Source organism: Chlorocebus sabaeus, chromosome 10 (assembly GCF_047675955.1).
Source record: "Chlorocebus sabaeus isolate Y175 chromosome 10, mChlSab1.0.hap1, whole genome shotgun sequence".
Taxonomy (NCBI): Eukaryota; Metazoa; Chordata; class Mammalia; order Primates; family Cercopithecidae; genus Chlorocebus; species Chlorocebus sabaeus.
This window is the reverse complement of record NC_132913.1, coordinates 803,040-818,943: the sequence shown is the minus strand read 5'-3', so window position 1 is coordinate 818,943 and position 15,904 is coordinate 803,040. Positions and strand designations below refer to the sequence as shown.

The window sequence follows — 15,904 nt, the reverse complement described above, 5'->3', positions numbered from 1 at the left end:
TCCCAGCTGCTCGGGAGGCTGAGGCAGGAGAATCGCTTGAACCTGGGAGGTAGAGGTTGCAGTGAGCCAAGATCATGCCACTGCACTCCGGCCTGGGCGACAGAGCAAGCCTCCATTTTAAAAAAAAGAATAAATGAGGGTTCTGTGAATGAGAGGCTGAGAGGCCTTGGTGGTGATCACAAGGGTGCTTTGCCTTACAATAATTTATTAAGAGCTATCTTTGTTTTGGATTCTTTTCTACCTATTCATTTTATGTAAAAATAGTTTTAAACAACTCGTAATTATTGTTGTATATAAAAACTTACAACATAAAATGCAAAAAATATCACCAAAGCAAATTCGAAATCTATACCATTAGTAAACTAAATAACTAAGTATCACCAAAGCTAATTCTAAATCTATCCCATTCGAAAACCAAATCACTAAGTTAGCTGATTTGAGAGACAGGTGTTCAGGGAGGAGCTGCGTGGCAGTTGCTGTCCTTCAGCCAAGCGTCTGATTGAAGCTTCAGCTCCTCCGAGGCTCGGCCTTTGACCCTCTGGTCACGGTCAGGTCACAGTCACAGCCTTTGCAGGGTGAATCCCAGGATCTGCAACACAAATGCAGGTGCTAGAGTCACTGGGGAGGCACAGATGTGGCTGGAGGAACCTCAGGCTGTGTGTGGCATGTCAGCCTTGGGCCCTGACATCCAGGCATCAAGGTCACAGGGCGCTGAGGCCTTTTTTCGCCTCAGTGCTGAGGGTGTGGGCCATTGCACACAGAGGCAGTTTAACCTGGGCGTTTAGCTGGGCAGCTTGTAGCTGACTGGTCCCCTGGACAGTGAAACGGATGCCGAAGGAAGAGAAGGTCCCAAGACTCTGGGATGAAAATCAGAGTCCCACACACCTGGGCTGGGTGAGGAGCCGATTAGTCTCAGGTCTCCTGGAACAGGCTGGAAGAGGCAACCTTTCCTTCCACTCCTCCACTCAATACAACCATGTCATGAGATCTTCATGTTAAAGATGAATAGCTCCTGGCCAGGAGCGGTGGCTCATGCCTACAATTCCAACACTTGGGAAGGACGAGGCAGGAGGCTTGCTTGAGGCCTGGAGTTTGAGACAAGCCTGAGCAACACGACAAGATCTCATTGCTACAAAATATACAACTAAAAAAAGTGGCCAGGCTTGGCGTCTCATGCCTGTAATCCTAGCACTTTGGGAAGCTGAGGTGGGTGGATCATTTGAGCCCACGAGTTGGAGACCAGGTTGGCCAACATGGTGAAATCCTATCTTTACTATAATAAAAATACAGAAATTAGCCAGCCATGGTGGTGTGCGCCTGTAATCCCAGCTTCTCCGGAGCCTGAGGCGGGAGAATCCCTTGAGCCCAGGAGTCTGAGGCTGCAGTGAGGTGTGATCACGCCACTGCACTCCAGCCTGGGTGATAGAGCAAGACCCCGCCTCCTAAACAAGAAAAGAGTTTCCTGGAGCTCTTTCTTTGTCCCCTAATGATAATTTTTCTTTCTATAAACACAACCACCAAACTTTCCATTTTAAAAGCACATGCGCTGGTAAGAAAAACATAGTTCTATGGTTAACAGTATGTTCCAACATGAAAATGTTACAGAAGATACTGCTGTTTAAATGTGAAAAATTGACCTATATTGATTTTTATTCATTTACAAAATTGGGAAACAGGTAAAAGGAACATAAGTAATGTCTTAGTCTGTTTGGGCTGCTATAATAAAATGCCATAGGCTGGATGGCTTGTAAAGAACAGAAATGGCCGGCCGTGGTGGCTCACACCTGTAATCCCAGCACTTTGGGAGGCAGAGCTGGCTGGATCACAAGGTCAGGAGTTCAAGACTAACCTGGCCAACATAGTGAAACCCTGTCTGTACCAACAATATAAAAATTTGCCAGGCGTGGTGGTGGCACCTGTAGTCCCAGTTACTTGGGAGGCTGAGGCAGGAGAATGGTGTGAACCCGGGAGGCGGAGCTTGCAGTGAGCCAAGACTGCGCCACTGCACTCCAGCCTGGGCGACAGAGTGAGACTCTGTCTAAAAAACAAAAAACCCAGAAATTTAGTTGTCACAGTTCTGGAGACGTGAAGTCTAATTTCAAGGTGCTGGCCAATTTGATGTCTGGTGAGGACCCACTTCCATAGATTATGCCTTCTGGCTGTGTCCTCACTTGGCAAAAGGGTTGAGGGGGTCTCTGTGGGGCAAACAATTCTATTTAAACACAATGTATTTCACACATATACATGAGCCAGAAGGAAACTCAAACCAGGGGTCTGTTTGAAGTTTTTTGTTTTGTTTTGTTTGAATGGAGTCTCACTCTGTTGCCCAAGCTGGAGTGCAGTGGGGTCAATCTCTGCTCACTGCAACCTCCACCTTCCAGATTCAAGTGATTCTTCTGCCTCAGTCTCCTGAGTAGCTGGGATTACAGGCATGTGCCACCACACCCAGCTAATGTTTGTATTTTTAGTAGAGATAGGGTTTCACCATGTTGGTCAGCCTGGTCTTGAACTCCTGACCTCGTAATCCACCCACCTCAGCCTCCCAAAGTGCTGGGATTACAGGAGTGAGCGCCACCGTGCCTGGCCGTCTGTGCTTTTATTTATTCATGTATCTGGGACAGAGTCTCACTCTGTCTCCCAGGCTGGAGTGCAGTGGTGTGATCAGGGCTCCCTGCAGCCTCTACTTCCCGGGCTCAAGTGATCCTCCCTCTTCAGCCTCCCGAGTAGCTGGAACCACAGATGCACACCACAACGCCTGGCTAATTTTTAAAAACTTTTTTGTAGTAAGGAATCTCATGTTGCCAGGCTGGTCTCCAACTCCTGGGCTCAAGTGATTCCCCTGCCTTGGCCCCTCAAAATGCTGAGATTACAGGGGTGACCCACTGTGCCTGGCCTCATATTTATATTTACTCAAAATGACAGCCTTGACAGGTTTCCTTGCAAAGGTGTGCAGAGCACAGCAAGAATTTCAACCAGTAGACTGGGCAGACTCAGGAGGGGCCTGGCACCTCCTCCCGCATCCCCTGCGGAGCTTTTCTCAGCCTGCGCCTCCCGGAGCAGGCAGAGGGCCGTGTGCGGTCCGGACACTCCTCCCTGAAGAGCCCCTCATGTATTACAGTGTTTCCTGTTCACCACACAGGAATGGCGGGCAGGAGTGAAAGAGACAAGGCTTTCCACACCAGAACGGCATTTCCTATTCTTGGCAACACTGTTTAAAGCCAAGTATTAGACCCCAAATGGTGAAATCTGGAGGAAGATTCCCCCAGCTCTGCCTGGTGAGCTGCTTTTCCCTGAGGTTCTCAGCAGCGCTGGGTGGATGCAGCTGCACCGGGGTCTGACGGTAGAAGGCAGGAGCCCTGTCCTGCACTGAAGCTATTGAGATCCTGGAAGGGCTGACTGAGGTCGCCTGTAATACCAGTGGGAATGAGGGAGGGGCAGGAGTGATGCTGCAGTGGGGGAAGTTTCTTTTATTAAAAAAAATATATATATATTATTTAATTTTAACTTTAAAATTTTTGAGACAGGGTCTTGCTGTGTAGCCTGGGCTGGAATGCAGCAGTGCCATCATACTATAGTTCACCGCAGCCTCTACCTCCGGGGCTCAGTGGTCCTCCTGCCTCAGCCTCCCGAAGTGTGGTGATTACAGGGGTGAGCCACTATACCTGGCTGGAAGCTTTCATTTGATGCTAGAAGTGTCTGAGGGAGCAAAGACTCTGAGATGACTGAAGTCTCAGGCCTGGCAAGCACCCCCACACAGGGAGGCTCAGGAACAAGGATTAAAATGATAATGGACATCAAACTTGTAGTGGAGGTTTACAGTCTCTCCTAGACAGCAGAGAACGTGCCTGGGGGTTGGAATCAAGGAACCGAACTGCAGCCCCCTGGTTTCCCGTTCGCTGGCTTCGGGACCTGCTGGATTCTCCCACCTCCTCAAGCCTGGGTTTCCACATATGTCAAACAAAGACCATAAAAGTGGCTTTTCTTTCATCGTGATCTATCACGTGCCATGAGGGAAAAATACAAAGGTCTGCCTGGAGGTGAGATTTATTATTAAATGAAGACATTGATTCAGTGACAGATTTGGAAGCAGGGTGTGTCTGTTTAGAACCCAGTGAGCGTTTTCTGGGTGGTGATGAGATTTCCCCTAGGTTTACTGAGGTGCCCTTGGCAGGGAGTAAACCTCAGAGGCAGCAGCAGGCTGTGGAGCACAATGCTGGGTCCGAGCAGATGCCAGTTACTCACCATCCTCGTCTTGGCTCTGGGCCGTGCCCCGCCAACGAGACAGAAAGTCACCCCACCAGCATCGCTGGAGCTTCAGCAAGGACAACCCAGGAGCAAGGCCTCAGTGACTCTTAGTCCGTGGTGGCTCTAATGGCGTGAACAGCTCTTACTTGTTTTTAATGTGGGTTTTATTGTTATTTAGGTAGGACAAGAATGCAGACATGGAAATGATGAACAGATAGTTTGTTATATTCACAGGGCAAGAGGACAGGCCACCCCACATCACACAGGGCCACATGGAGAGGCACCAGGGTCGGTCAGGAAGCAAAGGGAGCAAGGGGAAAATGTACCAGGCAACTAGGGACAGCCCCTGTGCCCTGGAGTCTGCAGAAATGACTCACTAGCCAACCCTACACTATCTGCCCCTGCCTCCTTCCCACAGAAGTCACAGTACAGACTCCTGCCCACGGTGCCCGCTCCCTCTGCCTCCCGGCCCACCCTGGGGCTGCCCCATGTGGCCCTGCAAGACACACCTCCTGTTTCTACATGAGTATACACACTTTTTCATCATCATTTCCAGGTCTGCATTCTTTTTTTTTTTTTTTGAGGTGGAGTCTTGCTCTGTCGCCCAGGCTGGAGTGCAGTGGCGTGATCTCGGCTCACTGCAAGCTCCGCCTCCCGGGTTCATGCCATTCTCCTGCCTCAGCCTCCCGAGTAGCTGGGACTACAGGCGCCTGCCACCACGCCAGGCTAATTTTCTGTATTTTTAGTAGAGACGGGGTTTCACTGTGTTAGCCAGGATGGTCTCGATCTCCTGACCTTGTGATCCACCCGCCTTGGCCTCCCAAAGTGCGGGATTATAGGCGTGAGCCACCACGCCCGGCCCATGTCTGCATTCTTACCTTACCTGATTAAAACGAATCTCATTTGAAAACGAACTGATTCAGCAAATAAATCACTCATGTCAACAAACTGGTAACATTCTGACATATATAGTGCCAAAGTTGAGCTGTTTCAGGTAATTAACATAATTTGTATAAGGATTAGAAATATCTCTACAGTAGATCACATTTCAGATTTAATGGCAATAAATTTGTTGGAGAGGCCGTGAGTTAGGATGCAACTCCGTTTGTCAAATCACGGTTGCATCACAACCGTAGGTTTGAGTCCAGATAGACGATCTGATAAAAATCAACAAACGCATATAGGCTCTATGGAATAAAGAGTATTGTATATTTTGTTATTACTTGTGAATTCTGTGCTATAATGTACTTTATATCAGTAAAACTTATAATAAAGTGATATCGGCCGGGCGCAGTGGCTCACGCCTGTAATCCCTGCACTTCAGGAGGCTAAGGCGGGTGGAACACGAGGTCAGGAGATCAAGACCATCCTGGCTAACATGGTGAAACCCTGTCTCTGCTAAAAATACAAAAAAATTAGCTGGGCGTGATAGCGGGCGCCTGTAGTCCCAGCTACTTAGGAGGCTGAGGCAGGAGAATGGCGAGAACACGGGGGGCGGAGCTTCCAGTGAGTCAAGATCGTGCCACTGCACTCCAGCCTGGGCAACATAGTGAGACTCTGTCTCAAAAAAGAAGAAAAAAAACGTTATATCAGCATACTGATGCACCTTTTTTGTTTCTGGAGAGCCAGTTCTTACACACTGAGCAGCACATCCTTCCCCGTGGGAGTGCTGCAGACATTTCCCAGCCCAGCACTCCACTCACTTGGCAGCATTCGGCTTCTGGGGATCCAGCTAGCTCCGTGGCCACAAACTTCCATAGCACTGTGCCGGGGTTCCGAAGGGGTCCAGGCGCTGGCCAGATCAGTGGGAGTCGAGCAGGTGTAACCGTGGGAGACACAGCCCCTTGTTTTCCTTTCCCCATAACAGGCAGTCCAAGTGAGAGGAGAAGTGCCTGTGCATAGAAAGCTTATCAAACTTAATTTTAAATACTCAAAACTGAATTCCACGGAAAAGTCACTCCCAGAAACTTCTGCTGGTGTGATGTATGGCTGTATGTGCCGGAGTGGCTTTGCAGACAACGGAAACTGGGAAAATATCCAGAGGCTGCTTCTGAATGCTTACAGCCAGAAAAGTCCATTTGGTTCTAGGCTAGAGTGGGGAAATTGTGATGTGGCTGAAAGGAACAAGAGCGCCCCTCGGCCGGCAGGCATGTGCTGGGGCTCTGAAGTGAAACTCCGACATAGGCATGGGCTGAACATACCAGCCCTGTGCTGGTGTAAATCCTTATGCACCCCATGTATCTCCTCCCAGTATCCCTGGCGAGTGGCTCCCTCGGAGAGGACGTGTGAGGACAGATTTTTCTCTTCTGGGATGTGTGGGGGATGACTGAGCCAGGGCTAAGCTGGCAAGTAAAGTGCAGCTTCTACAAACACTGCAGAATGGACACAGCTGGGGACTGCTCTGGGAAGGGAGGTGCCCTCCCTCCATCCGCGTGAGCAAACCCAGGGCTGTGAACAGGCTCTTCCCAGCAAGGGGTGCTGGCAGATAGTGGCCTAGGGGATGTCTCTATTTGTCCTCCTCAACCGCAAGGGACAGATAAGATCTGGGACACATTTATATGACGCTAACAGCCATGAGCCCAGCATTGCTCTTTTCTCTCCTGAGAAGTTTCTCCTTTTTAACAGTCTCCCTGGACGCCTGGGCTGTGAAAAGAAAATGCCTTTTATCCTCAAACTCTCCTTGTCTTTTCAGGGCTAGGTAGGTAAAGGCTTTTCAATTAGTAGACAGATAAATGGTGACTCTGACTTTCTTGCCGATAATCAAGAATCATTTCACTGGAAGGATCCTTTCTAGTATTCCAGTACAGAAATCCATAGAGCCTGATTTCTAATTTTCTAATTAAAACGTATTTATACCCTAGATATTCATACTAATATTGAACAGTTCTGGTTTCCTTTTAACCACAACTGTGACCTCTCAGTTCCATTTCCTAAGTGCACCTACTGAAAATAAGGCAGTGTCTTTTTTGCCTGGCAATGTTGTAAAAAATAGGCATTCTGTAAACACAAATTTTATGAATAGCATATACATATTCATCAAGCTCTTAGGATAATTTGCAAAGTTTATCACTTGTTTATTCCTACAATAAACTGAAATAAAAGGCACTGCTCAGAATGCACTTGAAACTACCTTAAGACAACTTTGGTATAAAAAAATACATATATATAAAAAACATATATATGTATTTTTTTGTCACTTTGTTGCCCAGGCTGGAGTGCAGTGCCACAATCTCAGCTCACTGCAAGCTCCGTCTCCTGGGTTCACACCATTCTCCTGCCTCAGCCTCCCGAGTACCCCGACTACAGGCGTCCGCCACCACGCACGGCTAATTTTTTTTTTTTTTGTATTTTTAGTGGAGATGGAGTTTCACCGTGTTAGCCAGGATGGTCTCGAGCTCCTGACCTCGCGATCCGCCCACTTCGGTCTCCCAAAGTGGTGAGATTACAGGCGTGAGCCCGGCCTCAAAACATATTAATGCCTAGAAATATTTATGTCTTAAAACTTGAATAATTATTTTTCTCATGAACCAATGAACTCCAAGCCAGCCCTCTAATGAAGTTCTACTCTATTTTTAATACTCATTTGAATGTTATGTTAAATTCGTATTTTCATAGCCACTAGTTGAAAAGATTGAAAATGCCAATAAACTGATTGACAATATAAAACGTAAAAGTAATTGTGTCACGCAGGCTCGTGAACTACCGTGCATTTTAAAAGCTGAAGCGCTCAATTCAAGTGTCCTTTACCTGAGGTGCTCGCTCATTCCGCATGGCCAAGCCTGTGTGGTGCGGCCCAGCCTGGCGTGCTCAGCTCGCGGCGCCCATCGCCCCGGACAGGCTGTGGAAGTGGCCTGAGAAGCGGCGCTGGGGAGACGGAGGAGGCTGCCTGGGGCTCTGTAGGCTGAACTCTGCCTGCCTCGCTTTGCGGTGGGTTCCGCAGCAGACGCGCCCCGCTTAAGGGAGGTGTTGTGAAAGGAAGGTGCTAACTGTCGGGGGAAGGAGGCGGTGCCAGGCTTTCTGGCTCCAGCTTTGGCTCCTTGCTGTTGTCCTGCTGTCTCTACCTACAGGTCCCAGTCGTGCTGGGGACACACGGATCTGGATCTGGATCTGGAGCCAAAGGCGCTTTCATGAAAATGTTTATTACCCCGTAAAAATATCCACCCAGCGCTTCAGCTTACGGTAAACTAAACACACCTATTATTTACAACAGTAAAAAGGAAAGGCGATGCCCAGGTCCCGGCCTTCCGCAGGGGGCGCCGCTCCCGCTGCAGGACGGAAGGCACGAGGGAGCGAGGGTGCGCGGGCGCGTCCGGGCGCAGGAGGCGGTGCAGGAGCGCGCAGGGCAGCAGGAGCAGCAGGCTGGGCGCGCCCCCGGCGCCGCGCCCTGGAGCGTGGGAGGCCAGGAAGTCTTTCGGGTCTGGAAAAAAAGACAAACCGGAGATGTATGAATACAGCGTTGCGGCTCGGTTTGAGGGCGTGCAGTAGAAACGCCTGCGCCCCGCCTTCTGCAGGCCCTTTTCTCCTAAGCCTTCACTAGGCTCCACCCCTGGGCCGCACTGTAGGGCGAGGTGTGCGGGGGCTGGTACCTGCCGGCTGCACGGAGGGTTTCCTCTAAATGTGTGTAGAACTCAGAGCGCTGAAGGAGAATTACAGTACTGTTTTTAAAGGGGAACGAAGAACAGCCCTTCCGTCTTTCTCATTTGGCCTATGACCTTTCAGGGAGTCCCGCTCCAGGTCATTGAGCGATTGGGCAAATAGACCCGATTTAAAACAGTGCTGTGGTATATGAATCAGCTCACCTCCATCTGCTGCAACAAAGGTTCCACTTTTCCCCAAATGAGTGCTCGAAATATTTCTTTGACGAGGGACAGCTGATGGAGCAGGAGGGTGCAGCCACTCAAAGTCTGGTTGCTGTTCTGAGGAGGCCTAGCCCTGTGAGTGGCGCCGCACCCGATGGGACTCAACTGCTGCCCCCGTCTCCACACCGCTGGTCACAGGAGGCCATGCCTGAACGCCTAGTCCCTGTCTCCCCTCCCCACCCCTCACGGCAGGCCTCATTCATGCTGAACCCTGAGGGTCCTTGAGCCTTGGTCTCTATGTAGCTGGGACCCCAGTCCAGAACAGTGGAATGGGAATCTCTGGAGTGGTGGGGCTGGGCAGGGTCTTGGCTAATGCCCTGGGTGGTGATTGCCATGTGAAGTGGACAACCTTGCAGGCATGGCAGCCAACACCACTAGAACATTCTCACAAGTGAGTTCAGGCCTGGCTTGGAGTGGGGTCAGGCTGGTGGAAGAGCATGGCCAACTACAGGGACCCTCTCCCCGGGGCAACTGAGCAAACGCCAGCCACCTCCCCACCCACCGACCAGGCCTGCCCCACCCTCTACTATACCTCCAGGAGATGCCCTCTGGACTTGGGAACCTGGCATGAGTATGAAACTGGAAATTAACAAGGAATGATGCAGACGAGCACCTGCAGCAAGAACCACTCTACACCTGTCCACAGGTAGGCTGTGGTGGCATTGGCCAGGTCAGGCTCACTCCAGGCTTGGGTGCCACCTCCCCATAGCACCCCACCTTGGGAGAGAGGGTTGTTCCAGGGGTGCCGGAATCCCCAAACAGGAATGCTAACATCTAGGTTCAGACGAGGCTCCAGAGAAGCTGATGCTAAGACAGGCGCTCACAGCATGTGAAGCTATTCAGGTGGGAAAGGGGTCAGCAGTACTGGGTCTGTGCTGGCCTTCCTCTGATAGAAGGAAACAGGAGGGCTGGACACAGGGTGCATGCTTACAGACTCAGAGCCAGCTGGACCTGTGAGAGCCATTCCAATGGCATCCCAGAGGTCTGTAGACTGGGTCTGGCCCACGGATGTTTGTTTGCCTGTTAGTTGGTTGGTTGGTGGGTTTTTGCCAGAATTGCATTTTTAAAAATTAGTTTGCAGCAGTGAGGTGAGTCCTGACCTGGCCCTGTCTCACTTCTGTGTTACCTGCCCATCTCTGAGGACACCTGACTTGGCTACATCACTGTGTCATTGTATAGACTCTAAATTTTAGAGTCTATGGAATTAAATTGTCTCTTGATACTTGTGAAAACTGATACTTGATGCTGTAGGGCCACAGTAGAAAGAGCCACCCCCTCAGACTAACAAGGAGATCCTGGCTAGCTCAGGACTGGGGAAAGGTCCCTGCTATATGGAAGCTTTTCATTCTTGGACCCGCAGAGCATCAGTCAGAGCAATGAGAGCTCTTGGAGATCCCCAGACAGAGAGTCCCTGCAGGAGCCAGGGGGCCACACTTTTGTAGCAACATTCTATCTTCCACATACTCTTTGAAACCATCGTAATCTCCCATTAAAGGATTTAAAACATTTACTTACCTATTACTGTGCTGTTGGCTTTGGAACATGACCAGACTTTCTATATTCTATACAACACTATAAAAAATATCTTCATGTGTTTCATATTTATTCTTTCTTTTCTTTTTAAGAGAGAGGATCTCGCTCTGTCACCCAGGTTGGAGTGCAATCATAGTTCATTGTAACCTCACACTCCTAGGCTCAAGTGATCCTTCTGCCTCTCAGCCTCCCAAGTAGTTGGGATCACAGGTGCTCGTCACCACACCTGGCTAATTTTAAAAATTTTTTGTAGAGACAGGTCTTGCTATATTGCCCAGGCTGTTCTCAAACTCCTGGCCTCAAGCAATCCTCCCACCTAAGCCTCCCAGAGTTCTGGGATTATAGGCATGAGCCATTGTACCCAGTCATATTGATAATTACTCTTATAGAAAGAGTACAAGAATGGGCTGGGCATGGTGGCTCATGCCTGTAATCCCAGCACTTTGGGAGGCTGAGGTGGGTGGATCACGAGGTAAGGAGATCAAAACCATCCTGGCTAAGATGGTTAAACCCCGTCTCTACTAAAAATTAAAAAAAATAAAAAATTAACCAGGTGTGGTGGCAGGCACCTGTAGTCCCAGCTACTCAGGAAGCTGAGGCAGAATGGTGTGAACCCTGGAGGCGGAGCTTGTGGTGAGCCAAGATCGTGCCACTGCACTCTAGCCTGGGCGACAGAGCGAGACTCCATCTCAAAAAAAAAAAAAAAAAAAAAGAAAAAAGAGTACAAGAATGGCACAAGGTTAAGAATCAGAATCAGACCCTTTTTACTATCTGTAGGAGTTGATCTGTCTGTGTCTCAGCTTCCCCAAATGTAAAAGGTGTACCTACTTCATTGGCTTTTGTAAGAGTTAAATGGGATAATGGGTATATAAAGTGCCTGAAATACACTGAGAGCTCCTCTCCTGCTGTAACACCCAGAAGAGCTTGCCCTACTGCAATGGCACCTGCCACGGAGGATGTTCCATCTATCATCGCCCTTGTGAACTTGAAGTCATCATAACCACCATCTGCACAGCCATCACAAGCATCACTGTAACTTGCCTTGAAGCAGGATGAATGGGTAAAAGAACACAAAGCTGTTACTACCCTCTCTGCATGTGACAGATGACTCTGAAGGATGACTGTACTATTTCGTCCAGCTTTGATGAACAGAGGCCACATTTTCAGAGCCATTATCACTGTCCTTGGTAAATAGCAGTCCCAGCACTGGATGTTTCCAAGAATGTAAAATCGTGACCAGATATCCTGGAAGTCATCACAGTTAGTCCGTTCCCCACGTTCCAACCTGGGCGGTCTAATGGCAGGTGGGAACTGACTTCATCTGTGAGGACCACACAAGCACCCGCTGTGATTCTGATGCCTGTCCGTGAAATCTGTGTCTTCCTGTCTCTGGGGCCTAGAGGAGCAGCTGGTGACTCAGAGGCAGAGGCCCAGCAAAAGGAGCACATATATAAGAGGGGGTGCTTTGGGAAAATGTGGGAAGTGGGGTTAGGGGCTGTGCCTGTATTAAGAGTGTTCCTTGACTGCTGGTCCTACCAGGGAGAGAAGAGAGGACAGGAAGGTGAAGGAGAGCTAAGCATGCATTAAGTGTTCTCCTCCACTGCGGGCCTCCAAGAGCAAGAGGGAAGCTGAGGGAGCCGGGTTGAAGATCTTTGGCCACTGGTGCTGCCCTCCACACAGCCCTAGCAGGATGGCCTGAGGACGACAGGTGGGAAGTGGGGTTGCAGGGCTGTGCCCTTTGACAGATGGAGGTTCCCAGGGCTGACTGAAGTGGAGGGAGGGGGCAGGAGAGTGGCTCGGGGGCCTTGGCTTCATCAGGCGTGCCCCTGGACACTGCACCACCAGACCACCCAGGCCTGGGAGAGGGCAGAGCCAGGGTTGGGGCCGAGAGGCTGGGCCTTCACTGGCTGTGCCCTCCATTGCTAGTGCCAGCCAGTGCTTGCCAAAGAGGAGAGGCGAGAAGGCACAGGATTCCAGAAAGAAATGCCGTGCTGCCAATGCCGTGCTGCCTGTGCCCCTGCTGGTCCCACAGCTGAGCTGATGGTGCTGGCCTAGTGCAGAGAAACCGCCTGAGATTTACACAGCTAACTTGTCTCCCAGATTCTTCTCCGATTACCAGTTGGTCATCTCCTGAAATTCCGCTCACTGAAACGGACATGTGAGGACACTGGAAATCATTTTTAAACTCAGCAATCTGGATAGGAGCAACTTCAAACCAAAATTTAATTCACTATATGATTCCCAATGAATGCGATTTTCTTCAATGATGAATCCATCTAGTTTGCTGAATGCTATGTGGCCTGGCAATGGAAGATGCACTGTGGATCGGTATGGAGGGTGAGCTGCAGTGAAGGCGCAGCAGTGTGTGGTATGGTGGTGAGCTGGGGACCGAATTGCAGGGCCTCTTACCACAGCTGCCAGGCGTCTGGAGGGGAAGGCAGTGCAGGGTCCCGAAGAGGCACCTGCAGAGGTGGCAGCCGCGGAGGGTCCAGGCTCCATGCTCCAGGGCACCGCATTCACTGAGAAGACCCGGACCTGCGTCAATGCGGTGGCCTGCGTGCCCCTCGCCCGGCGCCCACTCCCGCGCCCCCCGACCCGCACGCCCCTCGCGCGGCGCCCACTCCCGCGCTCCCGACCCGCACGCCCCTCGAGCGGCGCCCACTCCCGCGCCCCCCGACCCGCAAGCCCCTCGCCCGGCGCCCACTCCCGCGCCCCCCGACCCGCACGCCCCTCGCCCGGCGCCCACTCCCGTCCTCCCCGCGCACCCCGGTGCCCACCTGCGCCTCTGGTCATGCTCGCAGTAGCGGCCGGTGAAGTGGGCCGGGCACACGCAGAAGCTGCCCAGCACGCAGGTGCCGCCGTTCCGGCAGCAGCGCGGCCTCGCGGACGCACCTGCGGGATCACCCGCGCGTCAGCCCCGCGCCCCCAGCGGCCCGTGGCCCTCCCGATTCTCCCGCAGGGACGGGGCCGAACGTGGCCGCCCCGGGGAGGCAGTAAAATCAGCTCCCCGCCAAGTGTGTTTGCTCAGGTAAACCCTGCTTGTTAGGGATATGAAACAAACGACCAGGGCTGCGGCCTGCAAACCCGGCTTGCTCTCTCCCTTCCTTTCACATGTTAACCTCTGGCTGTGGCTTCACCTGACAGTGATTAAGCACAGGCCTCCCGGGCGGGACCACCCACGGGTGTGATGACGCCAAACCCACCGGCGAGGGGCCTCCTGGGGACGCGGTGTCTGCGATAAGCCAAGCAAGGGCCCACTGTTATCTGGGCTTGGGATACTTATTTGCAACACATTTAAATCACAGTTCTCTACATCTGCAGCAGAATAGCCATTGAAGAGCAAACGTGGCGTTTTGCCAGTGAAAGAATAAAACTTTTTAACACCTCACTAGGAACTGTCTCTAGCTTTATAGCTTTATAAGTGCATCATCATTTGAAGACAACAAAATGCTCTCCTTGAATTTTATCCTGAATTTATACTACATATTCTTATATCCTAAACTCTGAGTCCGCAGACTGAGATGACGCCCCGGATTTTGTGGGCAGCACCGCAACTTACCCTCTCCGAAAGCCCGGGAGTAGGGGAGGGGCTCCTCTGGCCCCCAGCGCTGGGCGCTCCCAGTCACCTCCCCGGAATGACTGGAGGTCCAGTTGAGCGGTGACTGTTGGTGCTTCTGAGTGGCAACCTTGGTGACTTCCTCTCTACGGCCGTTATGTTTCTCTCTTTGATAGCCTTTAAAAAATACCGAAAATGTGAGATTGATAATGATTGAGAAACAAATATTTTATGCAATTAAAACTGAAATTATGAATAAAATGTATCTTACTGTTTCCCAAATTGATGATCTGTAATGCCAAACTGACCGTAAACAGAAACCTAGAATATTTAAAGAAAACCATTGAAGTTGAAAATGTCTTTAAAAGCATAAGCAGAAATTCACCTATACCTAAAAATACAATGCAGTCATTATATATAAATATAAAATTATGTAAAATAATTATAATGAATAAGGCAATCATTTTGTAACTTGTAGGTTTTTGTTAATTTTGCTATGGCTTAGAAAGATTTTCAGACAGAAAGTGTACACCTCCTTTAATGAACAGTGGCTCATGCACTACGATTGATTCTGAGGCTCTCAAGACCCCCCTCTTGGCTCTAAGATCTCATGACCTCTGTCCTTACCTGACATGGTGCCTCCAGGTCATTTTTGGTTTGAGAGTCTCCTTCTCTTAGTGCATTGAAGATCAGTTTCCAGGAAAGCTGAGTCTGGAGAGCCTCCGCATTTGAAGGTGTCTTTACTCCAGGCCCCCGGGACACAGAATGGACGAGTACGGAAGGTGTGGACGTTCCTTTCCCTTCCTCAGCCAGGAGAAACGAGATGGTATCTCGAGTTCTACAGCCCCTGAGCTAGGGTTGGGGGTGCAGTGACAGGCAGGCCCCTCCGAGCCTGAAGGACGATCCCCTCTGAGACCTGGCTGGGGGTGGGGACTTGGGCCGACTCCCCCCAGCAGTGTTTACAGTGCTGACAGCAGCAGGAGTGACCAATCCCTGGGGTAAAACATTGGTATCCAAGGTGACGAGCCATATTCTCACTGAAAAAAAAAAAAAAAAAAACCCAACATGAACAAAAAGCTTTCATAGAAAGATGGAGATTTTCTATCGCGTACTCCTTGTACTGGGAGATGGTGAAGGGCCCTGCGGGAGAGGGAGCTGCTGTGTGGGGCACAGGCCACAGCCTGGGGTCCCAGCTGCCCTGAATGGGGAACACAAGGATAAGGGAAAGCATGTCCCCCCTGCTTTAAGAGAGTCCCCATCACTCCGCAGATAGTGCCTCTTCTCTGTGCCCAGCAAGTGGGGGAGGGGCACTGCCCCCATTTACTATAGGACCCTCTAGGGTAGGCACGACTATTATCCCCTACATGAAAAGAGAGATAGGGAGGCTTAGAGAGTTCCAGTCCCTTGGCAGTTCGATCTCTGAAAAACATGCATGGCACAGATATGATGAGATACTCACAGGTATTTAAGGCAACTACAGGGAGCCCTTGGGAGCACAGGGGCAACTGCAGCGCCCGCCTTCGCCAGAGGAGCCTGCTGAATCCAAACGGAACTCAAAGAGGGAGTGATTTGTGGTCTTTTCTAGCACCTTCTAAATCTGTTTTTCTAACTACGGGATTAGAGACTGAGGCCCTTTTATCAGCACTAAAGAAAACACTTTGCAACCCAGTGTTGCAAATTGTTCTGTGATTTTAATATTAAAACTTATTTC

General features: G+C 50.5%; 1 protein-coding gene across 1 annotated transcript; it reads right to left on the bottom strand.

Moving 5' to 3' along the window:
- Positions 1-292: 292 nt before the first annotated feature.
- Positions 293-15,183, bottom strand: LOC103247122 (cryptic protein). The gene is given in 8 exon segments (XM_037988779.2): positions 293-589; positions 7,993-8,497; positions 8,499-8,662; positions 13,047-13,156; positions 13,415-13,529; positions 14,197-14,370; positions 14,465-14,514; positions 14,821-15,183. Coding segments are annotated over 7 exon segments (687 nt in total). The 5' UTR covers positions 14,844-15,183; the 3' UTR covers positions 293-589; positions 7,993-8,446.
- Positions 15,184-15,904: the final 721 nt, after the last annotated feature.